Source organism: Lepidochelys kempii, chromosome 8 (genome assembly GCF_965140285.1).
Source record: "Lepidochelys kempii isolate rLepKem1 chromosome 8, rLepKem1.hap1, whole genome shotgun sequence".
NCBI lineage: Eukaryota > Metazoa > Chordata > Testudines > Cheloniidae > Lepidochelys > Lepidochelys kempii.
The window spans coordinates 52447107-52474443 of record NC_136387.1 but is presented as its reverse complement, the minus strand read 5'-3'; the positions used below and the strand labels follow the sequence as shown (position 1 = coordinate 52474443).

Below are 27337 nucleotides of genomic sequence, written 5' to 3'. Positions count from 1 at the left end.
ACGTTGACAGTGGAAGGATTAAGAGCTTATGGGTGTGTGTATTTCGGAGGATCTGTTTTCCCTCTAATATCGAAACTGAAGGGTCCTGGGGACGTTTGTGGTAGGGAGCAGTTTAGATCTACCTGTAACAACCCCTCTGCTAAGAAATACCCGCTAAGAGCAAGTAAGTGTTCAACTCTTGGAGTTAATTTTCTCACTTCCTGCTCTTTCTAAATAACACAAAGGAGGAATCAAAAGCTGGTGGATTGGAGTGGGGGGCAGAGTGCAGAAATTCCTGGATGTGAGCTGTAAATCTGACCACTTGCCTCCATAGGGAGCAGTTTTGTTTTTTTAACTCCAAATATGGCATTGCCTTCTGTTAGAGGGCATGACAATAGAGACGGTAGGCCATCTGGTGTGGGGAAGTATCTTATTAGACTCTGTATTAGGCACAGAGGGCACAGACTGCTGGTCCTGTGTCTATAGATCCTGTACTAAGCAGAAATCTTGTATGCAAGCCGATTGCCATCAGAGAAAGTTTCTCTTTTGAATTGCCCGTGTACTTACTCATTCCTGGTAGCCAAGTCTGAAGACAGGATACACTGCTCACTAGTGCTGACTAGAAATGATTGGCATCACAAAATGCATCATCTTGAAACTGAAACAATAGAAAACTTTCTTACGTGAAGAAACTGAATCTCATATCGCTCTTCTCTGTTATTGGTGTCTTTCCCTCACATAGCGTTCAAAAGCCAGGCTCACATTCTTGTGACTTGGCAGGTTGAGAGCTTTCCTCCTCTTTCCTTTTCCCTTCAACATCTTCCCCCAGCCCCCAAGCATTTATATTCTGTGTGTGGCAGTTTTATTCAAACGTATTTTAAATGAGTGGATTAAATTGCTGGTGCGACAGCCCTGGAGACTGAAGTCCTCTGACCACACAGACATCACTGACAGGTACAGTACGACTTCCCAAATCACTGCCCCACCAATGGGATTCAGACATAAAAGCTTAGGCCTAGTCTACATGGGCTCGGTCTACATGTGCAAAAATGTTTTTTTTCCAGTCGAGTTATCTTAACATAATTGAAGATCTCCCATATAGACCCAGTTGAACACCTTTACAGTCATATTAGCTGCTTGTTAACAGCACTAGGCCTGAAGTCTGTAGATGTCACTGATTATCTGAGGTGTATCTCGGTATATTCCATCATAAAGGTAACAGCTTCACACAGCTGCAAACAGCTTTATTAATGGCTTTGGTGGTGGTGGTGGGGAAGCTCTCAAGTTTCCCAGTATGAGTCATTGCTTTATTCTTTGTATTTAGTTGGCTCAGGGGTTGGTCTCCATGAGCTGGTTGAGACTAATCAAGCTACTCGGACCAAAAAGAAGATAGCAGGCATCTGTATGACCTAACCAGGAAGTGTAACAATCTAGTCAAGAAACCAAAACACCAAAAGATCAAGAGAATGGCAGAAAATGGAGACCAGGATCCTCATCAGAGTAAGTTTGGTGTGAATGTGAGGCCCTGGAATAGATGTTTTAGAAATAGGTTCATATTTAATAATAATTTTGAATATTTGTGTACTGTTGTATTTGTCATTGTTACTAGTGATATAATAAGGGAAATGGGAGCTGGCCCTTTAAGAATAGGGTTGGGTCACAGTGGGTAAACGCTTGCAGGGATGGGCTGGATTCCGGGGGTGGGGGGAATGCACACACCTGCGCTGGAGCATCTGTGTTTAAACAAAGTTCTCCTTGAAAAGCTGAGTCTTAAGGGAGTTCCATGCATGTCTCCAGTGCTATTGTCCCTAGCATTTTCAGACACACCAGAAGAGAAAATCTCCTCAATGAAACTAAAACCTGGAAAGGAAAAAGCATGTTTCATTTCTGTATTTCCAGTTCAATAAAAGGAAGCCCCTGACAGTCACTATTGGTCTCTCTCAGACTTAAAGCAAACTTAGTGGTTTGACAGGTTTCAGAGTAACAGCCGTGTTAGTCTGTATTCGCAAAAAGAAAAGGAGTACTTGTGGCACCTTAGAGACTAACCAATTTATTTGAGCATGAGCTTTCGTGAGCTACAGCTCACTTCATCGGAACTGAATTTCAGACTGTTGTGAGAACAAGCCATCCCTGTGTTGACAAGACCATAGATATCTATCCTATGTCCAGGGTTCTATCCATGACAATGATCAATGCCCAGTGCTTCAGAACAAGAGAACCTTTTCCAGCCCTGCACCTCCAACACATTAACACAGTACGGTTACCTAATTGTGCTCTGCTGTAGAGGATAGAGGGGAATTTCTTCCTGACCTCTGAAATAATCAAGCTTCAAGCACCTAAATGAAAGTCTAATCTTGTGGAGCAGGGGCGGGCAGGGGTCCCACAGGCCAATAGTTGGGGCAATTAACAAAGTGGCTTTTATTGCCGATGAACTAAATAATGGAAGCAGAACTGAATTTAAAGTTCCCAGTTTCCCTAAGAACATGCATATGGTTATGTTTGAGAATTGAGCATGTTGTGGACTTAGGGGACCATAGGTGCTAGAAATAGGGGCTCTGAGGGAGCTGCTGCTGCACCCCCTGGCTTGAAGTGGTTTCATTATATGCAGGGTTTACAGTTTGGTTCAATGGCTCTCAGTACCCCCACTATAAAAATTGTTCCAGAACCCCTGTAGGGGACATGTTTTCTATACAAAGAAGAATTGGATCAGTTCTGAGATCCAAATTCCACAGAACCCAGAGACCAGGAAATTATAGCTGGTCACATAATAGACCAACTGTTCAACACATGGCCTCTAGCCCACTGGCCCCAGATTTTACATATGTAAAACAGAATGATCCTCACACTAACTACCTGTGCACAACTTGAGTATTCAGAAGCCTAACTGGAGAATTTATTTTTGTTTCTATGTATACTGAGTACTTTTATTCTCTAGTGCACTGAGTACTTTTATTCTCTAGTGCAGAGGGTCTCAAATTGGGGGGGGAAGGGGCCTGAGAAGCTTTAGGAGGAAAAAAAAGTGCACATTTTACCCACAGCAATGAATAACTAGCAAAGCTGATTCCTCCAGACATATCAGATCCTCAGATAGCACTGTGCCTTTGATGGATTTCTGGTAAGTATGAATAGCATTCTACAGAGTCGTTGCCATTTGTGCGTTAATCCGTTTGCTATGACGCTGGGTGCACCTTTCTTTGTAAGCATCAATCACAACTGCAGTGTTGCTTTTGCTCTTATGACAATGGATCGTTGGCTCTGTTTGAATCAGTGCCTTACTGTTTTTCATATTTAGTGAGAGTTGCAAGTTGATTATTTTTATCAGTATTTGTGCTGGTGTGTTGGGAGGTGTAAACTACAACAGACACAATGAATTAGATTCAAAACGTAGAGAATCCTTCTAGGCAAAAACCTTAAGTTACAAAAAAGACACACAGACAGGAATAGTCATTCTATTCAGCACAGTTTCTTTCTCAGCCATTTAAAGAAATCATAATCTAACACATACCTAGCTAGATTACTTACTAAAAGTTCTAAGACTCCATTCCTGTTCTATCCCCGGCAAAAGCAGCATACAGACAGACACAGACCCTTTGTTTCTCTCCCTCCTCCCAGCTTTTGAAAGTATCTTGTCTCCTCATTGGTCATTTTGGTCAGGTGCCAGCGAGGTTACCTTTAGCTTCTTAACCCTTTACAGGTGAAAGGATTTTTCCTCTGGCCAGGGGGGATTTTAAAGGGGTTTACCCTTCCCTTTACATTTATGACACGCCCCCCAATCTCAGTAGGGTGAAACGCTGGCTGGGATTTCTTCCTGAGCTCTAGGAAAAACAGAGTTAATAAGACACATGCACCTCTAAATATACTACCAAGTACATAAAGACTAACAATATTTTCCACATCTCAAGGACAATTTTAACCAGTTGATTCTGGGAAACTTTCACGGGAGAGTGCATCAGCCACTTCGCTAGAAGCTCCTGAGATGTGTTGGATGTCGAAATCAAAATCTTGGAGAGCTAAACTCCACCGAATAAGTTTTTTGTTATTTCCCAGGGTGGTATGAAGCCACTGTAGTGCAGCATGGTCGGTTTGCAGGTGGAAATGCCGTCCCCAAACACACGGGCGTAGCTTTTCCAGGGCATAGACAATGCTGTAACATTCTTTTTCACTGACTGACCAGTTGCTTTCCCTCTCAGACAGTCTTTTGCTGAGAAACACTACAGGGTGAAATTCTTGATCAGGTCCTTTCTGCATTAAAACTGCTCCCATACCACGCTACAATCAAATAAGTTTGAGAACCACTGTGCTAGTGTAAAACAGATAAATGACAGTCCCCATTGCCCCCCAAAGAACTTCTGAACACATAAGATCACTTTACTCAGTCCACACCAATGCTAATAGAATTCAGTGGGTAATTCTTAGTAAAGATTGTATTCAACAAAGATATATTTTTTCCCTGTTCTTGAATTGTCTGGGAGCATCTTACAATTTTGTCAGATTTATTTTGTATTCAAAATTATTTGCTGAATAATTTCCATATGATAATAGTTCTTAATCTGCAGATTTTTTGTGAGCTGGTTGTTGCAAATATTTAGTATTTGAAATCTGAACCATGTTGGGTAGTTTTGCTACATCCTATAGCTCACTTATCCCTGTTGTTTGTTCCCTGATTGGAAGTCTAAGATTCAGGTTCCTAACACAGATACTTATATTTACAAGTTCAAAACTTCCTTTGTGCAAATATTCTCTAATATTTGCTTTAAATTTCTGTTTCTGCAAACAAACCTAAATTCTTTGGTAGAACAGCCACGGAAAGTCAATGAATAAGAATCAGAAATATAGCAGAAGCAAGTTATATTTTTTATATACAGTAGTTACAAAGAAATGTTTTGAAATCACTCAGATCAATCTGCTACCATGTCAACATCACTAGTGGAAACTCCCCAAACCACAAAACATAATCTACATCCTCTTCTCCTTGACCTACCGACTAAGGAAACCCCAGATACATAGTTAGGCCTTATAACAGATCCTGCAATTTGATGGACTATACTTTCAGAGTCAAGGGACTTCCACCTAAGACTCTCGGTGACCATTTAAATGTCCTGGCTGATCTTGACAGCTGGGTGTAGAGTACAGAAAGAGGGGTAAAATTCTAAAATAGTCAGGATCCAATCTTTGCAGGACCATTAGCGTGAACAAATTATTGTATTTGCAGAGTGGCAGGCACAAATTTAGAGGCCAGGTTGAGACTTCTATGAAGATGGCCCAGTGTAGTTCATTGGTGGTGAGGAGTCATGGGAATCTCATCACCATTCTTGTTGTGTATCAGTTTTGGAACATATAGGACTAGGAGTTTTGGTGGGAGTTTGTAGAAAACTAGTCGGCAACTCAGTATTCTTGACCTTTATATTAAAGAAAATAAACAGTATTTGACTTTTGATCCCACAGCCTATCTGGCCCAAGAATTGATGAGAAGAAAGGAGGAGAGGACTCCCCAGGTCCAAGAAGGTGAAAATGTATTGAGGACCCACCAAGAAAAGATGATTGAAGATTCTGGCTCTGTCCAACTGAAAACCTCCTTAGAAATAGAAACGCTAGGTCCCCAAGAGACAAACAGTGTGTCTGGAAGCTCCTCCGTAGTAGATGAAGAGGATTCCTCAGAGGGAAGGCCAGTGAGTTCTGATGGAATTTCTCTGAAAACATACACTAAGGAGTCTCCAGGCCTTCTGAACCTTAACCCAATGGGTTTACCAGACTATTCCCTGGACAAAGACACAGTATCTTCTTTCGGTGAAAGGAAAACACATTCAGTGCCAGTAGCTCTGGAGGAGAAAATCACAGGGGAACCCCCAACAGAAGAGAACAGTGTATCCACCCCCAGTGCAGAGCCACAAGATCCCATAATCCAAGAAACCACACTTTCATCTGCAGACTTCCTGGAATCAATGAAAGAGAGTATCTCAAACAAGGAAGAAGAGAGACCCCAAGACACTGCGCGGAAGAGACACTCGACTGAAGGTGAGTCAACAGTAGTTTGCACGACAAAGTGCTGCCATGTTTAAGGTCTGCAGATCCCTTGCCTTCAATTTAATGTGTGGTTAATCTCTGAAAAGCGGCTTTGTAAGAATGGCATTGAGGGGTTTGTCTCTCAGTCAAGGATTGCAGATCACATGTGCCGGGTTTACAAGTAGGAAGATGTTTTCCCAGATTGCCAGTCCTGCAAACTCATTCTGGCCTCAGAGTCAACACAGTTGCTTCTACAGCTGGTCAGCAAATGAGTTTCTGTTCTGTGGAAAATTTAGACTTTTAATTGTAAAATGAAAACTCTTTTTTGGTTTTTGCAGGTTTGTTTTTTCCAACAAAAAGTTGAAAGTCTTCACAGCAACCAGGGGCTTTGTTCATGAATAGTTTTGTTTCATTGAAACCCCAATTTTCCATTGGAAAAAACAGTTCTGAATGGAAAATGTTGAACTGGCCCTAGTTATTTCCTTCTTGTGTATCATCACCCCCACCAGCAGCAGAAGAGGTTCTGCAGGCCAAAGTGTGACCTCAGTGACACCCGTTCAACCGAATTACCTTCAGTAAATTGACACACAAATGTGACTGATTGAAAGTTTGTGATAATCCTGTTGATGATGCATAAGACAGAACAGACTCTAGCTCAGGGGTTCTCAACCTATATCTTTCTCTATATCTTATCCCCCTCAACATGGTATAAAACCTCCATGGCCTAGCTGTGCCACAACAACTGTTTTTCTTCATATAAAAGCATAGATGCTGGAACGAGGGAAGCTGGGGGTGCAGCAGCTGCACACCCTGGCTTGAAGCGGTTTCCATCATATACAGGGTTTACAGTTTGGTTCAATGGCTCTCAACACCCCCACTGTACAAATTGTTCCAGCACCCCTGTATAAAAGCCAGGGCCAACATTGGGGGTAGCAAGCAGGGCAATTGCGTGAGGCCCCATGCTACAGGGGCCCCGTGAAGCCAAGTTGCTCATGCTTCGGCTTCAGCCCCAGGTGGCAGGGCTCAGGGCGGCGAGGCTTCAGCTTTCTGACCTGGGATCTAGTGAGTCTAATGCCGGCCCTGCTTGGCAGACCCCCTGAGACCTGCTCGGGGCCCCCGGATCCCTGGCTGAGAACTGCTGCTCTAGCTCACTCTCTCTGGGCTGCAGTGGTTCAGAAGTAATGAGCAGCAAGAATATACTTTTGTCACTAAACTCAGCAGGTCTGACTGAGTACACACCAAGAGCAGAGCTATTCTGAGAAGGTTCAGTTCTTACACAGAGGCTTTTCAGAGCAGAACCGCACTTTAAGCATTTAATCACAATAGAAGGCAGCTTCTGTTCATAGGACATTTCACCCAGCTTTGCAGCTATTGCAGAGACTTTAGCTGGGTAAGAAACAACTCTCATCAGCCTCTCTTCCCCATCCCCACTGATGCTTGCTGGTGGAGCATGTTATGAAGATTCTTGCTCTACCCAAGATTTGGAGGCTGAGCTGACCAGGGACAAGCTGCAATTTCCAAAGAGCTGAGTGGGCATGAAGCTATCTCTAGCTCAGCACAGATCCCAGCTGGCTTATTCTCACTCCGTGGGACTCTCTTCTGCTCGAGAAGAAGGGAAATTGTGAGGGGCTTTAAAGAGCTGCATGTTCCTTTCCATTCTTTGCAGGGTGGTGACAGCCTCCCAGAGCAGAGGCATCTGCAGCTGAAAGCAGTATTACAGATTTGCCATGTGTTCTGTGGATGCAGACTTTATTTTAGTAGTGTGATTAGACTAATTTTTGACTTTACTAGTGAGTGGCAAACTTCATCTCCTTTTTTTTTTAAATATCTGACCCACAGTGGTGAAGTCAGAGGCTGAAGCCCATCCACAAGAGACAGAGACCAGGCAGGAAGCAACACCAGAGAAGGAGAAGCCCTTTTTAGGCAATGGTGAGAACGGGAAGGTTTCCTCATGGGTTACGTTGTTCACAGTTCCCCTGGAAAAAATCAGCAACCAGGATCAGATAATGAAACACATTCAGATCTTTCACTCAGGCCTCTCAGGCCAGGTCTGTACTACAAATTTACATCGATATAGCTGCGTCACTCAGGGGTGTGAAAAATTCAACCCCCGAGTGACGTGGTTATACCAATTTAACCCCCTGTGTTGACGGGAGGCTCTTGCGGAGGTGGATTAACTCTTTTGCCTGGGATTTGCGAAAACTGCTGCAAATTTAGTTTATTGGGGTTTTTAGAGAAGTGGGTTTGAAATGGAAAGCAACTCTCTTCCATAACCAAGGTGTGTCTGGCTCAGTCCCATAGTACATGGGATTTCCCTAAAGTTCCCAGGGCATGGAAAGGTGTGAAGGGACACGACCTGCTCGCTGTGCAGGAAGGCATGCTTCCTTCACCATAATCCAGCCCCACAGCACCATGCCTTGGCAACAATGACAGGGCCTTCCAAGTAACTTGTCCCCTTCTCCCTGCAGGGACGTGGTGAGGTGGCCACTGTCTCTTTAAAATAAATACCCAACAAGGTACTTGTACTCGGCAATACTGGCAAAGATTTTAAGAAAAGGTGACTAAAGTTAAGCTGCTAAATCTTTATTTAAGATTTGAGCTAAAAGGCTGAGGCTAGTCTGGTGGCTAGGTGGCTAGCCTGGGACTTGGGAGACTGGGATTCAATCCTCTGTTCTGCATGTGGGATCTTGGGCAATTTCCTAAGGCCCAGATTTTTAAAGGTATTTAGGCATTGCTGCGCTCAGCCTTGTGCCACCTGACTGAGTGAGGAGTCTAAATCTCATTTGCAAAAGTGATTTAGGCACTTAAGGGGCCCAAAATCCCATCGAAATCCAATGGCTTTTAGGATTGTAAATACCACAGTCCCTTTTGAAAAAGAGATTTAGACTTCCAAGTAGTTAGGCATTGCAATGCTGAGCACAGCAATGTCTAAATAAATACAGTTAACAATCTGGCCCTTAGCCCCAGATCTGATAAGATATTTAGGTGCCTCACTCCCATTTAAATCAATGAGAGTGAGGGGCCTAAATACCCTTACGGATCTGTGCCTTGCTGTCTCTGTGCCTTAGTTTCCCATCCATAAAACAGGAGTAATACATCCCAGCCTCACGGGGCTGTTGAGGATAAGTCCACTGAAGATTGTGAGGCACTCAGACACTACAGCACTGGGGACCATATAAATACCTTAGATAGATAAGGTATTTCGGCATCAGTAAGCAGACTGGATTTTGGAAGGCTGAACACCCAGCAGCTCCACCACGCCAGTGAGTGCCCTAAACTGATGGCCTACAAAGCTGCATTAGAAAACAGCTATGAAAAAGTGCTGTCGGATTGGGATTTGGTGCATTAAATTCTAGGGGGAAAAGGCAATAAATCACATAAAGGACTGAAGTTTCCCAAGGGAATGTGTAGGATCTCACACCATGGTTCCGAAGCTGCGGGCCGTAGCTCAGTCTGTGGATTTGTAGGGCCCTCTGCTCCGTGGCAGAGCAAGTCCTCAGACCTCAGGGAAGAGGGTTCTTTTTCAGTGCTACATTAAACATTTTCTGGGCCATCACTAGGGTGATGTGTTAAGCCCATCATTTCCATTAGAAAGTAGGTGTTGGGGTCTGGGAGATGGATAAAGACAAAGGCATATCTCTATGCTAGCCTCGAGCATGCCACTGTACTCATGTCGGACTCTTTCACTTTCTCTTGTCCCTTCCCCTCAACCTTCTCTAACAGGTCTTGCCTCTCCTGCAGCTTCACTGGGAGTCCTGATACTTGTAGTTTGTCTCAGCATATATTGCAATGGCTACTATACTTCCCAGCCTGACCATGTGCCAAAAAATCCAGCCTTGGAGGCCTTCTTGTCTGGGTTTAACCAGCTGAAGGACAGATTTCCGGGCCAGAGCTCCTATCTGTGGGTTAGAGGGCGAAAATTATTGCAGAGGCATCTCAACGCTTCCAGTCATACCGAACCAGCTATTTTAATCTTTACTGCTGCCCATGAAGGTGAAGAAACCTTAAAGTGCCTGAGCAACTGTATTGCAGATGCCTACTCCACCTCACTCCGTGCCAGCACAATCCAGATTGACGGAGCTGGTAAAGCCATGCTCAGCAGCGACAAAGCTAAACTGGAGGTGGATTATGAGCTGAGCACCGGCTTTGAGGAGGGCAAGAGGGCCGCAGTGGTGCACCGGTTTGAGTCCCTGCCAGCTGGCTCCACCTTGATCTTTTACAAGTACTGCGACCATGAGAGCGCAGCCTTCAAAGACGTGGCGCTGCTCTTAACGGTCCTGCTGGAGGAAGAGAAGCTGGAGGCTAATATGGACCTACAGCAGGTTGAGGAGAGAGTCCGTGATTTCCTCTGGGCCAAATTCACCAATGCCAACACTCCCAGCTCCTACAACCACATGGACACCGACAAGCTGAGTGGGTTGTGGAGCCGCATCTCCCACCTGGTCCTGCCCGTCCATCCAGTAAAAGCCATAGAGAACAATGGCTGTTCTTTCCAAACCAAACCATAGAGGTGAATGAAATCAGCTTCCACGATAGCCAAAGCCTTTGTGTTGAGGAGGCAAGTCACTACTAAGTCAGGGATCTGGAGCCATTAATGAACAATGAGCTCACTTTATAATAGCATGACACTGTCACATCTATTTTTACCTCTTGGGAAGATTTTATAATTTTCAAAGTGAGACCCAATGGTGCAGGCGTTAACTGGCTAAGCCATCTCAGCCAGTCATGTTGGATATACACTAGAATGATGCTTCCCATTTGTGGAGTAATAGATGGGAAGAGCTAGCGCTTTAAACTGCTAACTGCACAGCTAGAAGATGATGGCCAATGGGGGGAATAGACAGGGAGGGGAGTGGTTATTGAAGGGACAACATCACCTTGACAAGCAGATTCCTCCTGGAAACGATTGGACCTACTATAGATACATGTAACACAGGAGGTTACTATAACTGACAGAAGCAATTAAGTTGAAATATTTATCTCCTCTCCCCCCCCCGCCCTATTTGTTTACATTTGACAGCAGTTTGCAAAAGGTGATTTCATTGTTTCCTTTGCAGTGTCAGTTTCTTTCTCCCTGACTGAAAGAAACGGGGGAGCAGAACACCCCAGTTAAAAATACTTCAGAGATATTTTAAAAAGAAAATTAGGATATACTGGCCAGAGCCTTAGCTGCTGTAAATCAGCACAGCTCCCTGAGAATCTGGTTCACTGTATATAGGGTGTTCAACCAGAAATGGCAATTTTAAAAGTAGTAGTCAATTAAAAAAAATATCAGGTTGACAGTGGTTCTAAGGACTCCTCCTGCAGAGGAGGAGGGGAGTATGCTGAGAAATTCCACAGGGAGACTTTGAAATCTGAAGGTATTATTGAAGTAGCTACTTCAATCTAATCTGAAGCCCTTGTATATGGAAAGGTGCCAAGTCTCCCAGCTGCTGTGCATCTCAAGATTCTTAGATTTGTGTGACGATGCTGCATTTCAAGTGACACTATTTGGTAATGGTTAAAGGAGAGGCCACTCTGAAAGCGGGAGAAGGAGAAGAAGGAAAAGTAGCAGGTAGGGAACACAGGTAGAGAAAGGAGCAGGGGAGTAGTAATGGGAGAGAAAAGATTGATAAAATATTGATCCATATTATCTAAGAAGGGAACCTGTCAGATCAAATCTGCCCCCAAACTGTATCAGACAAAACCTAAAACCAAACTAGATTTTTCCAAGATTTTTTAAAAATGCCAGTGGAAGGCCTTTCTGAACCTAGTATTTGCAAACCAAGGGCCAGATTCCGGATCCTCTTGCTCATGTTAAATAGAACGAGATGTCCTATTGGTGCAGTTTGGCGATGGAGATGACTTTGCCAGCTTTCCACAAGCAGAGAGTTCCACAGGCCATCTCCATCCTCTTAGCCCACTTTGCACTGGTTACATAGTGCACAGGGGCCTTATCACACTGGAGCATCTGGCCCATTGACTTCAGAGGGACTATTTGATGGAGCAAGGGACTATTCAAGGTGAGTCAGAGCATCCGAACCCAGCCCACATCATTGTGTTTGTGCAAGAGAACCTGAAAACGAAACTAACTAGAAAGTGATTTCATTGTCCAAACAGAGAAATGCAAGAAGGTAGTTAACTTGATGGTGTTAAAACCAGATTAGATTTTTAAAATTCAGTTAGATTATTTAAACTAGGATGATACTTAAAACACAGGTGAAGGAAGGTTGTTGCGTTGGTTTTTTTAAAATGTTTAACTTGACATAACCCCTGTCAAGGCTGAATCCCCCCTCTGTCACCTGAGTGCAGAAGGTGGGGGCCCGCAAGGATTCTAAAAATTAATACTTGCCACACCAGGCTTGTATTAAACTCCCAAGGTTACAGCTTTTCTTTGACCTTGGCTTGGTAAATGCTGCCGCCACCCAAATGCAAAAAAACTCCCTTGGACCCAGGAAGGAGCACTTGGGAATTTCCTCCCTGTGAGGTATCCTCAAGCCCTCCCCCAGGGTAAGAGTTGAGAAAGAAAACAAAGGAAATTAGCTGTTGCTACCAGCTAATCAAACAGCATATGCACAAATCTCTTAGGACAGCGAAAATCCAATCCTGTTCTTAAAAAAGGTAAATTTTATTACAAACAAAAAAAAAGAAAATACATCAGGAACTTAGGCTTTTGCTAGATTTTAAAAGAGAAATTCCAAAAATCAAGCACCCAAAATAGCTTTTTTGGGGGTTCAGCTTAAAGGTTACAAGCAAACAAAAGCATCTGGAGTTAGCACAGAGAAGTCTACAAGCCAATAAGAAATAAAAGAAATAACCCTAATCACGTCTTTTTAGACATTCCCTAATTTTACTTACATATCTGTGGCTTCAGATAAGTAGGTTGGAGGTATGAATTGATAATCTATAATCATACCTGGCTTAAAGCTGTTTACAGCATTGCTGCTCCGTGTTCCTGCAGCCTGGAGAACAACTGACAAAGGGAAAGTTTCTTTTCCAATTTTAAAAAGTTTTATCTTCCCATTGGCTCTTTTGGTCAGGTGCCCACTCCTTTTCTTTTACCTGTAGGCTAGTTAACTCTTTACAGATAAAGCAAGCAAAGAACAGACACCAAGAGGAATTTTACAGCTAACTGGCTGGCTGGGTGTCCATAAGGGAGCTACCCTCCACACCCTTCAGTTATCACACCTTATGGACACCAAGCCAGCCAGTTATCACAGCCCCTTTAAAAGAAAATAACTTTCAGGAGCAAGGCTGTAATGGCCTCTTTGTGTCACTGGTGATGTCCCAGGCCACTCACACTCTGCTCCTTGCAAAATCTTTTCCCTCATCCTTTATCTGTACAGAGGGGACCTTCCACCTGCACGCCTGCTCCCTCCCATACAGAAGGGGAAGTCGCAGCCACCACTGTAGCAGTGTATCCCCAGATCCTGTGGAGGTTCGGGGGACAAGAAGGTGGAAGCTGGATGGGGACAGGAGAAATTTGGGAAGGGCTTTTCTCAGGAAGATTTCCTCCCCCACCAGAGCCCTGGGAAGGGTGATCGGCCAATGGTTTGTAATGTCACTGGTAACAGCAAACAGACATAATAATCTTGTAATTCACAGTTGCCTCCAGATCTCTCTATAAATAGCTTTTATGATTAACTTTTATTTCCCTAGACATTTGTTAATAGAGGTATTTATTTCAGCCCCTATAGGACACGTTGCAATAGGATCTCTCTGCACGGGGAGAGGTCACCTTCTCACCAGCCCGTGGGAGCAGCCACTCAGAGTAATAGGAGTGCTTCATATGGCTGCGGAACTGAGTGCATTGATGGGTGGTAACAAGCTAAGACTTTATTCACTGTTTGAAAGCTTATGGATCCCCAGCTTGGTGCACACCAATGCATTATTGCACATCATCTTCTGTCCATAACATAGGGAGAGCGTGAGCCACTTTGGAGCATGTTACGTCCACAGGTACTGATGCATTCTGGAAAGAGTCTAGAGAAGAGCTACTAAACTCATGCTGGAGGGGACTCAGGGTACTAGGCTAAAACTCTTAAGGCCCCAATCCTGCAATGAGATCTCTGCAGGCAGACTCCCTGCACCTGTGTGGGTACAGAGAGTCTGAATGTACAGATCACATTGCAAGATCAGGGCCCAAGTCTCTTCTGGTTGGAAAAGAAGAGGCTGTGGCAAGGAGTGGAGTTTACTTCCAAGTATAACTGCCCAAATGGAAGACGCGTTGTGATGGGCGCAATCTATATGTGGGCTGAAGAACCAAGCAAACAAGGTGAACTGCCCAAGACAGGCCTCACAAAGGCATAGACTATATCTGAATTAAGTAACAACAGGAAAATGCTTGGACGCTCTGAGATGGGTAACTTTGTAAAATACCCTCTAATGACTGTACACCAATGCTGCCTGTGTCACACACCAGTGGTGCCTTGCTGAACCATTCCAAAGGAAGACTAAGCTGACTCACAGCACAGCTCACAGTATTCACTCATTTCACTGCAGCCCCAGGGATGCAGCCCCATCTGCATTTCCAAATCTCAGGACTGAGACAGTGAATTTTTGTGGGGTGGGGGGAAGAGCACATGCCCCAATTTTGCATGTCTGCTTTTATCCTTGCAAACAGAATGCATTGGATGTGGCTTTTCAGCACGACCGGCCATTTCAAGACATGACTTGGGACTGTTGTTCATTTTTCCAAAGTAGTTGGCATTTTATATGTGATCCAGTTCTTGTATTGAAAAGCACGTGGTTTTCTCTCCCCTGCAGAATGGAAATAGGTTTTACTATAGAAGGTGGGCTAGTGTTCTGAAGTGTTCCTTGGGATGCAATCATCATCCTAACACTCGGCTATCCAGGTTTTAAGGAGAACAATGAATAACTGTGGCTGTAAAAATTCTCTCTGTGCTGACACTCAGCAAACCAAGGGGTCCAGTCCAAGGAACATTTTTGTACAAAATCTGGGGTAGGGGGAACTTGGATGCTTTTTATTTTTAATCAAAGAAGTGCTCAACAAGGAAGCACTTTTTTGTTTTTCTGCGTGGCTTGGGATTTATTGTTTGCTTTGACTTAATAATCGGCAAGAGAGCAGTCTATGGCGCAAGTTCAATGATTTGAAAAAATATTAACATCTAACAGTCAAGTGCCACTCACAGACAATTTTATGTATTCAGTTTCTACTGCATTGTCTTCTGTGCAATGGAAAGGAATGATTCTCAGGCACATAAGGCCCTGTGGACAATGTGGGCCATGAGCATGAACCAGTCGAGTTGTTGCAGCGCAGAGAGATTTTATGCTTTTTTAAAGAAAAACTTCCTTGTGTTTCTTAAAGTAGTTTTTTAAAAAAATACATCATGAGGTTGTAAAAGAACCCAACAAAGACTTAAATGTTGGACTGAAGCCCTGGTCTTTTTATAAATTGTTCATATATTTCTAGTGAGTTTTAGTGCACGTACATGATAATCTGTTGTATAGGACAGAGCCATACTTAGAGGTCAGGGCAGGTCCTATGCTAACATAGCCCATCTCAAAGCTTGATCCAAAGCTTAGTGAAGATAGAGTGTCTTTCTGTTCTGGATCAGCCTCTGACTGCAACTGAGCATGGGTAGACCATTGTGCTTACGTGGAGTTTCATTGAGTCACTGGGATTCCATGTGGGTGGATGGGGAAGGCTAGTGTATTGCTTCCCTGCAACACCTGCCCTCAGATATTGCATGCTTAACACACTCTGCTCTGTCTTTTTCTGTCACACTGGTGGCAGCAGTCAGCATTAACTCTATATTGGGGCTTGGCTTCTGGTCCAATCTTAGCAAACTATACACTTGAAGCTTGTGCATTTGTATTCCAGAGATTCCAAAGAATATGCCCTTTTCATTCAGATGGTCAATTACCAAATGTAAACTTCAGTCATTTACTCTGGTCTTCTGATGTGTGATGGAGGATTCAGTAACACCCTCACCAGAGAGAGAAACCTGGAGATAAGACAGACAGATGGCTGAAGAGGAATACCTGGGACCCCCTCCACTGCTGATTTAAGGCAATCATGGCCTTTCCACGGGACTTCTATGGCTTTGGAGCAGGCAGTTGCTGAACCCAGCAATCCCGTGCAACACTAAATCAGCTTGTATTTGAAAGCCAGTGGGAAACAGGGCAACTGAAGCAGCTTTATCAGCAACTATGGAGGGGCTCCAAGATATTCGTCTTTGAGCCTGCATGCACTGGTGTTTTTGAACTCCTGTTTTCAGAAAGCGTACACATCAGTTGGACTCTCTCATGCTGTTAATATTATCATCAGGGACCTGAACCTCTGTTCCAATAAAAGTGTTGAACTAGAAATGTGAGTGGCGTCTATTGTCGAACAGAAACATTCAAGGCAGGGCAGGTGACATTGGAAGATTCTATATGGACTTGTGAGATTTCACAGCTGTGGAACCTGTCTGAACTTTTCAGGCCAGATTCAGGGAAAGATAACGGGCTGACTAGGTTTTCACCTGGTGTAAGTCAACATTGCTCCGTGACTTCAATGGCACTACACAGATTTACGCTACCTGATGGTCTTGCTCATTGTCTTTTATGTTTTAAACATATTCAGGAAAAAAACAAACCATCATCAACCAAGTGGTTTCTGATTATTTTTAAAGACAGATTTAAAAGGTTTTGCAGGACTATGATCATGAAAGCAAGAGACATCGAGCACTAACTAGAACAAAGGAAGTTCTTATGCAAGCTTCCTCTGCATAACAAGTATAGATATCTAGACACTTTGAAATTAAGAATTTATTTTTAATCAGATTCTGAAAACAATTATGGGATGATAGAGTTGTCTATTAGAACAGAACATTGGGAGCCCAAAGACCTGAGTTCTGCTATCAGTTCTGTCACTGATTAACTCTGTAGCCTTGGGCAAGTCACCTTACCTATCTTTGGCTCAGTTTCCCTATCCATAAAATGGGGATAATTACATTGGTAGATTGTTTGGAGCAAATTGAGTGAAAGGCATTATACACTGTAAGTGCAAGGTATCACTCATATAGGACTGGATCCAAACTCGCTGCAGTCAATGGAATGATTCCCATCAGTTTCAGTGGGTTTTGTATCAGGTCCATGGCCATTTCAGAACACGATTTTTCAACATTTACAAAGCAACAGACTTGTATGACTATCAAGCAATGTGTGTGTCCATAATCTTGTTTAAATCTGTAAAAACTGAAAATAAGAACCTCCTCCTTCTAGGAGCTGCCCTCACACTGTGTCAATGCATCTGGTAATTCACGTGCTATATTCCTTGGACCGAAGTCCTTCTGAGTAAGGTCAAACCTGCAATTGGTGGGGTCACGCAGAGAGGTTCCCTTGGACACTTGACTCTCATGCATGTAGAATGGATGGATAAGCCCCTATGTTTTCAGTTTGAACAGATTTTTACCAAAAAAACCTGGGTTTTACAAAAGGTATTATTTGTTTTTTTCACCGATTTCACCCTACTTTTGTGTCATTCAAATATATTAAAAAATAACTTGTTCTATTAGGAAAATACAATACATTGCATGATATACATGTATTACAATAATACATTAGTCTGTGTGTATATGCAAAGCTGCCTGTTGAAGTAAGGCGATGTATTAGTCTAGAAGAGACACACAATAAACAGGCATGCTTGCAAGCTCTGAAGTGCATGTGCATCTGAACGTTCTGGTGAATCTCACACCCACCACGTACACATTTCAAGCTGTTAGCAGATAACGGTTTAAAGATTTGACACACTAAAATTGGAAGAAAATGAAAATCTGTCAGAATATATTTCAGAACACAAGGAAGTATTTGAAAGTTTAAAAAAAAAACAGGAGAAAAGGATGAAGTTGTGCTGCAAATGATGTGGCTCAATTATTAAATGTAAATATAGAGGATAATGGTTCTAAGTCTACCACAGTAAACTGTTTATTCAAATTAAAAGTTTTATTTGGGGCTTAGAGATGTATTGTTTTCTTTAACTCCGAGGTGGCATTGTGCTTTGAGTTCTGTTTTAGTTCTGCAGCAAACCACACTGAATTCCATTCACCAAAAATTTAATCTACTAAATATGTTTTCCCTGTCCTTCCATCCACCAAAATAAACCCTGATATTTACCCAGAAAAATTAACAGTTTTATGCACCGATTTTCACCTGTTTTTGTTGTAGTAGTAATAAACACAGATAAATTCCTGAGAAAAATTAAATAAAAACCAAAAACAAACAGCCCTCATTATGGAGTAACAGCTATTTCATGATGAAAAAAGAAAAACACAGTCCAATTAATGTTTTTATTCATTCACACCTTTAAAGGCCTGATCCAAAGCCCATTGAAGTCAATGAGAGTCTTTCCATTGACTTCAGCTGGCTTTGGCTCAGGTCCTAAATGACCATTTCAAATCAAAGTGATGAACATTCGCATACCATTATCCCTTGAGTACCGGAATTAGGCTTTCCAGATAAGCTATATGAAGGGTAGCAGGTGCTGCAGATACACCCAGTGCCTAGTGGTTAAAAGGAGGACATGAGTACTTGGAATGTTAAATAGTTCCTTCTTCCTCTGGCCTGGATCAGGGGAAACCTGCGGGGAAATAATACCATTATTTGTTTCCTTTTACACTTGTGTGAGTTGCTATATAGTCTTATAGAGAAATACAAAATCAGACGAGTCAGTGCTTAGACCGAAAGCTGTCAGCCATGTGTGTCAATACATACAAAATAACCACCAAGTCCTAAATGAAATTTAGGCCAGTTGGGTAATCAGTAACATTCCTATGACAGGTTTCAGAGTAACAGCCGTGTTAGTCTGTATTCGCAAAAAGAAAAGGAGTACTTGTGGCACCTTAGAGACTAACCAATTTATTTGAGCATTATTTATTTATTTATTTATTTACAATTTATTTGAGCATTTCCTATGACAGCAAATAAAGTGTAAGTGCTCCCAGCTAAAATGAAGGAGATTAAGACCCTGATTCTGTGGCTGTAGGACAAGTTTTTCACTGAGAAGCAGGCAGGGTAGAAGGAAATGATGCAGAAATAGACAAGGTGGAGGAGTTAAGCTGAAGGGAGGGAGATACAAAAATGTGGTTAGTGTTGCTTGACTAAATATTAATTCCAAATGCCGAGATCCTGCTGATGGAACTCAAATGGTGGCTCTTTAAATACACATTTTCACCACCAGATGGCATTGCTCTCCTTCATAAGAAAACTGGTCTACATGTCCAAGAATGACCAAGAAAACTGTAGCAGGATTAGAATGCAGGTGCCCATCCTTTCTAGGGGCATACTCTGCCCTATGAAGTAAATGAAGGAGGACCTTGGACAGAGATTCAAGCCACATAAGGGGCTTAGACATTCTCAGCTGCTTCAGAGGAAGAATTTTTCTGGGTTTAAAGACAATTTATGTTTAATAGTATGTGTTGGGGGTTACTCTAATATAAATGGTGGCTCAAACCACCATTTATATTAGAGTAACCTCCAACACATACTAGGTACTGTATGTACCTACAGAAAGCCTTCAGGGAGCTTACACAACCTAGAAGGGCAAAAAACAGATGATGGTTGGGGAAAGGAAGACAGTGTCGAGTGTATGGCTTATGTTATCCAGGATGATCCAGACCAGATGATCACAGTGGTTCCTTCGGGCCTTGGAACACATGAATCTGTTAAAGTGTTTAGGGTGGTCACAGACACAGGTCTTGTTAGGTTAATTTAAAAAAATATATATAAACTACTGCAATTGTTCCCCCTTTTTTGCCATTATTCATTATTTGGCTTTGTTCTGTTAAATGCTAACTTTTTTTTAAAAAAAAGTAATTGTTATTTGGTTTTTGATATTTGGATGATTCTCTGTTTCTTTTTTAAATTGTACTGTTGCCTGCTTTCAATAGTTAGTTATCATTTAACTCTCAACCTATTTATTAAACTTTGCCTCCTTTTGGTCTGTTGTCATAACAGGGGAGGAAGGGTGGTCTTGTGGCACTTGATTGGGATTGATTGAAGTTCAAATCCTAGCTCATACTGATTTCTAGAGCACTGGATCAGCCCCCATCCCCACCCCAAGCAGAAGGAAAGCAGATCTGATGTTAAATGGGAGTAGGATGTACAATTCTTTCTGGGGTTAACGATCAGAGTTCAGGGCCAGCTAGCTAACTGGGGGCTCATATGTCTATTGCTAGAGTTTAAGGCCAGAAGGGACCAGCTGATCATCTAGTCCCACTGCCTGTATAGCGCAGGCCAAAGATTTTCATCCAGTGACTCCTCTGTTGAGCCCTGTTCTGTCCTGGCACCCATGGCTGTAAGAGCAGAGCCCTCCCAGGCTAATTAGTTTGGCTTGGTGAGGTCACCGCTGGGTCTAAACTTAATAGAATCAATGTAAGCAGCTGAAGTGGTACAGGAAAGAAAAACACTGCACAATTTACAATGAGCACCTCAAACTCATGGGCAGGAGGCCCAGCTGGTGAGAATTCCCTCCTTCGCTTGGGCTGCACGTTTTCTCAGTCTAGAGAAAAACTCTGCAGCTTTCCACTAACATGTCAAGCTATTGCTAAAAGGCTCTAGCTAGCTTTGCCCCTGGAGAGGAAGGACAGAATGTCATTACTGCTATAGTTCTGGTGCTGATTTCACCTTTGTCATCAAAGAAGACTGGAGCAAACAAGGCTGGACTGAGCCCTCGACCATGCACCTGGTGCTGGCCTGGATATCTCACTTCTTCTTTTCTCTAACAGAAGAGGGCCCTGGGTTTTTTGTTGGTGTTTTTACTCTCTGCAGGGTCACTTCTCCATCATCTGGCTGGCATTACTGATCAACAAGAGTATTCCCCAGTACGTGTGTGTGATGGTGAACTAGCAATCACACTTGAGCTCACATTCCCCACCCTTCAAAGACGTTCATGCTACTGATGCATTTTGGACCTTATCCAAAGCCCACTGAAGTCAATGGAAAGATTCCCATTAGCATCAGCAGGCTTTGGCTAAGGCCCTTTAGTGGGTACAACCCACTGAATGTGGTAGCAGTGCTGAATTAACGGGGCCAAGAAGCAGTTGGAAAAAATCCCCCTGCTGCTAAAGACCAGAACAGCAACCCAGTGGAAAGCAGCACATCATTCTCCATGGCTACATCAACCCAACTAATCCTTTCCCCTCTCCATAGCTAATACTGATGCAACTCTGCTAGTGGTGGTAGTAGTGGGATCCCCAGTGTAAACAGGGAGTTGAGAGTTTCACCATTGTGCCACTTAACCTTGCTCAGATCAGATCTAGGGAATTTGGTGGTAAAAACTCGGGTGGCTACCTGCAACTTGGCTACTCCATTGCTACTTCCAGCAGAGTTGAAGAGGTGGCAGCAAGGATGAGAAATGTTCGGAAGTCTAGTCTGGACAAGGCTGAGGTTGGCTTAGGGTTAGAACATAGCAATTAGCTACAACAGGGCATTAGAAGGCTACAGTGAGGAGGCCTGAGAACTTAAGTGCCTCTGAAAGCTCCCCCTGAACTTGGCTCCAATGCTGATAGGTCATCGTTCCTTCATTTCACATTTTGGTGGGGAGAGTTTTTGGGAGTGCAAATTCTAGGAGTGCAAATCCATTTAGTCACTCGTTTCTTTTCAGTTTCCCTGCTCCAAAGGAAGCCTGAGGAACAGTGCTGGCCTTGCTGGTAAGGGAGACACTAATAGGCAATAACCTGTCTCAGCAGCTGTCAGTAGGATCAGCGGAGCTGGGAAGCATGTGAGTGCAAGATATAAATCCTAAGGATGTGGGATGCACTTGCAGGCCTTTGAGAGGGCATGATTAGTGTCACCATCTGAGCCTTTTACCTTATGGATGACTTCCGGAACCACACATGCTGAACCCATCAGCCTCTGCAGATCAGTCATCTAATCCGGTAATGATTTTTCCAGTTGCCGTTTGGGGCTGTCGGTGATCTGACAAGATTTCATCCAAAAAGCACACATGGAGAAGAACGGTCTCCAGAGGGTCAGGGCTGGCACCTCTTGCAGACTTAGCGGGGATGAGAGTGCAACTCTTCACCACCATCCTAGACAGGGAGGGGAGCAGAAATTCAGCATGTGCCTGGTTGGTGGAGTAAGGAGATGAGGTGAGGACACCAGGATTTAATTTGGCTGCTGTGCTCTGGCATTAACCCTCCATAACAAAGAGGCTGCTGTGCATTTCTTAGCAGATTGGGATATCAGACCTTCCATAAGAGGGTTGTCAAGACGTCCATCCCTAAGCACAGAGAACGGGGTTCCGCTAAAGCAAACACTTTGGTCAGTAGGGAGGAGTGAGTGGGGAGCAAAGATTGTTATTGGTGCTCCAGTGTTTTACTGACAGTTTAATACCCAGTTCTGATTTTGCCAAGCGCTAGGAAGATACCTGCTGTTTGGTTCCAGGTGCCTCCTGCCTCAGATCATCCCTAATCAAATCAGGCTGTGATCCCAGCATTCTAATGCGGCACACCCTCACGTGTGACGGACGCTGTCTCACCAAGAGATGTCGGGGTGTGACAGCCGGTAATTTAACACAGGACAGTCCTCTGAACCTGGTGACTGCAGGTCCATCTCCAGCCCTCTAAGTACATCATACCGTCCCTAATCCAGAGCCACCATCCGATTCCCACAGCTGATCCTGCCCCCAGATCAGGGAGAGAGGCTGTGGTCTGACTCCTGACCTTCCCCCCCACAACTGAGAGAGGCCACGCTTTGACTCCGGCCATTGGGATGCAACAGATTCCTGCTGGTTTGAAACCCTCATGTGCAGGGCTTATGGAACACACTGGTGAGTGTGTGTTAGAGATCCCCCTGTGTGCCCAATCCACAGAGGGTAGGTGTCTGTTACAGCCCAAGCTGGGACACTGGAGTAGCTCATGCTTTTAGCTTTGGAGGTCGCCACTCCAATCCCCAGTGTTTCAGTCAAGATGCAGAGAGTTGCACATACCTGAGGCCCACCAGGGTGGTGTTTCCCCTACTCTTTGCCCTCCCCTGCACTGAAGCACTGATAACAAAAGAAGTCCTCATTGTGTCTATTTGTTGTGCAAGGGCCATTTATTCCACTGTACCTGGGATCCAAACTCTTTCCATTTTAGGTCTCTTTCTCCACTGCAGTTAATTTTTTGAAGAATAAACAATTTATGGGGAGGGATTTTATGAAATGGAAACATTTAAGGAGGGTTTGCCAGCCACCCCTTCTTCTCTGAGCCGTCAGCCTTTTATTTTTCCAGCTTGATTAAAAGCATCTTCTTTGCTTCCACTTTGCATTAAAAACCATTAAAACAGCTGTAAGCAATGGTTAAATTTTTTATTTCCCCCTTTTACTCCAAGCCACAAGCAGTTAAAACAACATTTCTTGTAAGGAGTTTTAGGCTATTGCAATCCTCACACAGGAGCAGAACCCTCTTCTACAATATTTTAAACACAAGGTGAATTATGACTAGGTTTCCCATATATCAAGAGAGCTAGGATTTTGCAGCTTCTCAATGCCGTGGAAAGGAGAGCTAGCTGTCTTCATAATCAGTACTGGATGTATTGAAACTACATGGGACTTTCATTTTCCTTTACTATATATAGAGGGCTTGGCTCCTTACTTCCACTCAAACTCTGTTCGGAGCAGGAGTTGGGTAACAGTAAAGGTGACTAAGCCTTCTTTGCACTCTTCATATTCAGGGGATAGCCAGCCCTCAGCATAAGTTAGAGCAACCTCAGGGCTGCTCTAACTTACACACAACTGCATATTGTCACAAGAGGCCAATCTGGCAGCTAAGGATAGCCAGAGCACAACAGTGGTTAGGCCACATACCCCTACCCGAGGGGTCGGGTGAGAGGTAGAAGACTGTCATCATGGCAGCTCTGTGCCAACCTGAGAATCCCTGTATGCCAGTGGAATTTCTTGGTGGACAGATCTGCCCAGTTATAGCACTGGAGTGGCATAAAAGGGCCATAATGCAGTGGACAATTGGACTTAGAGTGACACTGTATCAGAGTTCACTGCAGCCTCCTGCTGACTTCAAGGTGAATTCCTGTCCCTGAAAGTTTTGCTGACATGAGGATGGAGGTTCCATTCCTCTTAAGAGCTGCGGGCAGGAAAACAGCAGAAAGTTAGTTTAGCAGGCGCATATTGTGTTCAGGGAGACGGGCTGAGACCTAAGCACCGTCATTTCTCTCTGGGGAAGCCCCTGTGATCTCTGTATACCTGAGACTCCATGGCTTTTGGGGGGGCGTGTGCCTGGGTGGGGAAGAGGCGGGGCTGGGAGAGACCTGTTCTGTGCAACATCATCCCCAGGCAAAGTTGCATAAAATATGCTACGAAAATGGCACAGAATTCTGATTGTGTCAGCAGTAACTTGTGCTGATCTCCATGGGAAAGAAGTTGTAGGCGGCCTGGAGCAGCTCTGAGCTTTAGGGTCCCTGCTGTGCATGGGGAAGGGAGTGCGATTACCTTCAGTGACTTGTCTGCACTGATACTTGCCCCAGCAGCCTTTCCTTACCAACAAACACTAGGCCTGGAGCTCCAGGCTTCGGCTCTTCTCCATGGCCCCCTGTGGGATTTGTACCCACTCCTATTTCCTTCCTCTAGGAACCAGCTAATCCAACTCCCTGTGTTGGGAATTCAAGCAAGGTGGCACTCCTGGCTCTGCTGTGGGCTTCCCACCCATCTCCCCTTCCTATCCCTCCACTGTAAAATGGAGGTAATGAGTCTGACCTTCTTTGTAAAGCACTTTGAGATCTACCGCTGAAAAGCCCTCTATGCTAGCTAGATATTATTATTATTGCTGTTGGGAAGGGTTGCTTCCCAGTTAAGCACAGTGCGGTGTCAGCCGCCATCATTAATAGCAGCAGCAGCTCTGAGTGGATTTGAAGCCCAGGGACAGTTGAACAGATCTAGGGGGCAAGGAATGGGTAGATTGAGGGCCGTGCGTTGCACTCTGTTTTGCTGCCATGTTTGTGCCTGAATCTCAGGGAGTGTAAAGCCGTATGTCAGAAGCACAGCAGCTCCTGGGAACCAAGACTGCAGAATTTCACACACATCTGGTTAGGCATGGTTCCTTAGCAAACAGCCAGATAATACACAAAGAAACCGCACCTGCCGGCAGATGTCAGGCAGTCACATCGTCACCCCTGCGCTACACCTGCGTAGGAGAGCCTTGTGAAAGAGGCACATGTGAGTGGAGGGGAGAAGATGAGGATTCTCTCCCTGGCCCCTATATGTTCCAGAGGATTAAGGGAGCCATTTCACAGTTGCTTCCGGGGTTGGATTAGCATTCACAGCCTATGCAACGTATTCCCCTGCTAGTACACATGCATCTGTGCAGTTGCTTTAATACCAGTCCCTTTGTGGTTGACATCACAGTATTGTTTAGTGGGCCCCAGTGTGCTGGGTGCTGTACAGACATGGTGGGAGACTGCTTATCTTCTAAACAGGCAAAACAAATGAAGGGTGGGAGGGAAAACAGAGGCACAGAGAGGAGAAGTGACATGCCCAAGGAACTTGCCTGTCCACTGTTCTCAAACCTCGCTCTGCTTGGGTGGATCTAACTAAGCTAGGCTGTTTGGGGCAAGGACAGTCATTGTGTTCGGTGTTTATACAGCACTGAGCACAATGGAGGCCTGGTCCATGACTAGGGCTCAAAGGGCTAGATCCACAAAGACTCAGTGCTGCAGCGCCCTACTTTAGGCCCCATAGGTGGAGACGGCTCGGGGATGGAGGGGAGGTCAAGGGGTGCATCTTCCCTGCCCTTGGCCCCAAGAAGCCTGCACCATTCCCAGGAACAGTAACACTTTGCTGTATCCAGGGCCATTTGGGACAGCAGAGGAGAGAGCAGGATTTGCTTGTTAATGCTGGGACACAATTCAAATTTAAAAAGTTGGGATCCTAACGATAAAAAGATTGATAATTACAGTGATTGAAGGAGACTCAGCCGAGTTGTAATGCGTATGCTGCATGGGTCCTATTCCATTTAGCATTCCAGGCATAATGAAACGGGAATCTTACAGCAACCCAACAGCAACAAACAGAAAACTAACGCCGAGTGAATTTTTCAGCGGCTGAATGGTAGCAACGGCACTGCATTAAAATAAAACTGACAACGTCTTTAATGTGATGTGCAGTGTTACTTCTCTGTCACACTGCTACTATGAACTAACCTCATGCACAGGTTTTGTTCTTTATTAGTAGTATTATGGTAGCGCCTAGAGGTGCCAGTCAGGGATCAGGGCCTGATGGTGCTAAATGCTGGACATACATGAAATTGAAAATCCCTGCCCCAGAGGGCTCCCAAGGGGGCTTGTTTCTTTAATTTTCTGTTTGTTAAACTGAGTGTCCCCAAAAGAATAGCTAACTTAGTGTGACACCAGGGTCATAGGTCAAGCGACAGATCTTATTCCAGTCTAGGGAATGGTACCTTTCAGGGGAGATAGAGCCCAGCTATCAGCTTGGGACCCAGATGGAGAGATGAGCCCTGATGTCTGACTGAGGTAGAGTGGTCTAGTGGCTAAGGCACGAGTCGTGGATCTACCAGGTCTGGGTTCAATTCCCTGCTCCATCACGAGCTCATTCTAACCCTTGGGCAGACATTTCCTCACTTACAATGCTCCCTTTCTGGCCTTGAACACCTCTGCATAGGAGGTGCCCTCAGGCAGTGAATAACAAGTCTGATTCTGCCATCACTTTTGCTGACTCTGCACCCGTGTAATTCCATTGACAATGCAGATTTACATGGGTGTAAGTGAGAAGAGAACAGGTGCTAGTGTTTTACATTTATAGAGCATTTTGCATTCCCCAAATACCACAGAGCACCAGAGTAATGAAGCCTTGTATAGGGTAGAGGAAGGCAGCCACACGCTGCATAACAGTGGAGGGATGCAGGGGGGCAGCAGAAAAGTTTGTCCCAGAAGGCTCAGGAAAGCTCCAGCTTCCCCCAGAAGTGGAGTGGAATGTTTTGTTGCTGGGTAGAGCAGGCAGGTGTTATTCCTTAGGTGTCATCCAAAAGACCCCCCACAGTACTTTAAAGGAGTCTGTATTAATAGCTAGGATGGCTTTTTAAGGGTTCTTTGGGAACTCACTGCTGGAAGGACACTAATTCTCCATCCACAGACTGGAAAAGAACAGGAGGACTTGTGGCACCTTAGAGACTAACAAATTTATTTGCGCATAAGCTTTCGTGAGCTACAGCTCACTTCATTGGATGCATGCAGTGGAAAATAATTGCTCCCTAAAGACTGCGAGTGGAAACATTTAGCTTTCCAGGAGGGATTAAGTGGATTTCTCTAGTCTAATCTGGGCACCACTTCAGGGTTCCCAGGCACAGACTTGGCTCATCTCTAGCTTTAAATGGTTAATCGGCACAACCACAATCTTAAAACCAGGCACCGCTGGTAGGATTTT

The 27337-nt window shown here is 44.3% G+C and overlaps 1 protein-coding gene across 4 annotated transcripts; it reads left to right on the top strand.

The window, feature by feature from the left end:
* On the top strand, positions 1 to 16293 carry LOC140915917 (torsin-1A-interacting protein 2). Of its 4 annotated transcripts, none has more exons than XM_073356546.2 (6): positions 1 to 163; positions 1304 to 1479; positions 5425 to 5994; positions 7822 to 7911; positions 9706 to 10492; positions 13650 to 16293. In XM_073356546.2, exons 2-5 carry the CDS (start codon positions 1446 to 1448, stop codon positions 10488 to 10490), a joined length of 1479 nt encoding a protein of 492 aa, XP_073212647.1. In that variant the 5' UTR covers positions 1 to 163; positions 1304 to 1445; the 3' UTR covers positions 10491 to 10492; positions 13650 to 16293. The 4 variants fall into 4 exon arrangements, with proteins under 4 accessions (XP_073212647.1, XP_073212646.1, XP_073212644.1 ...); XM_073356545.2 differs by having other exon boundaries at positions 13308 to 16293; XM_073356543.2 differs by having other exon boundaries at positions 9706 to 16293.
* The last annotated feature ends 11044 nt before the right edge of the window (positions 16294 to 27337 follow it).

What these genes read in the sequence shown, in the direction of transcription:
- LOC140915917 (XM_073356546.2), top strand. Translation starts at nt 1,446, where the DNA reads ATGGCAGAAAATGGAGACCAGGATCCTCATCAGA. An exon ending in GAAGAGACACTCGACTGAAG is followed by an intron (nt 5,995 to 7,821) that starts GTGAGTCAACAG and finishes TCTGACCCACAG; the next exon opens with TGGTGAAGTCAGAGGCTGAA. An exon ending in GAAGCCCTTTTTAGGCAATG is followed by an intron (nt 7,912 to 9,705) that starts GTGAGAACGGGA and finishes CTTCTCTAACAG; the next exon opens with GTCTTGCCTCTCCTGCAGCT.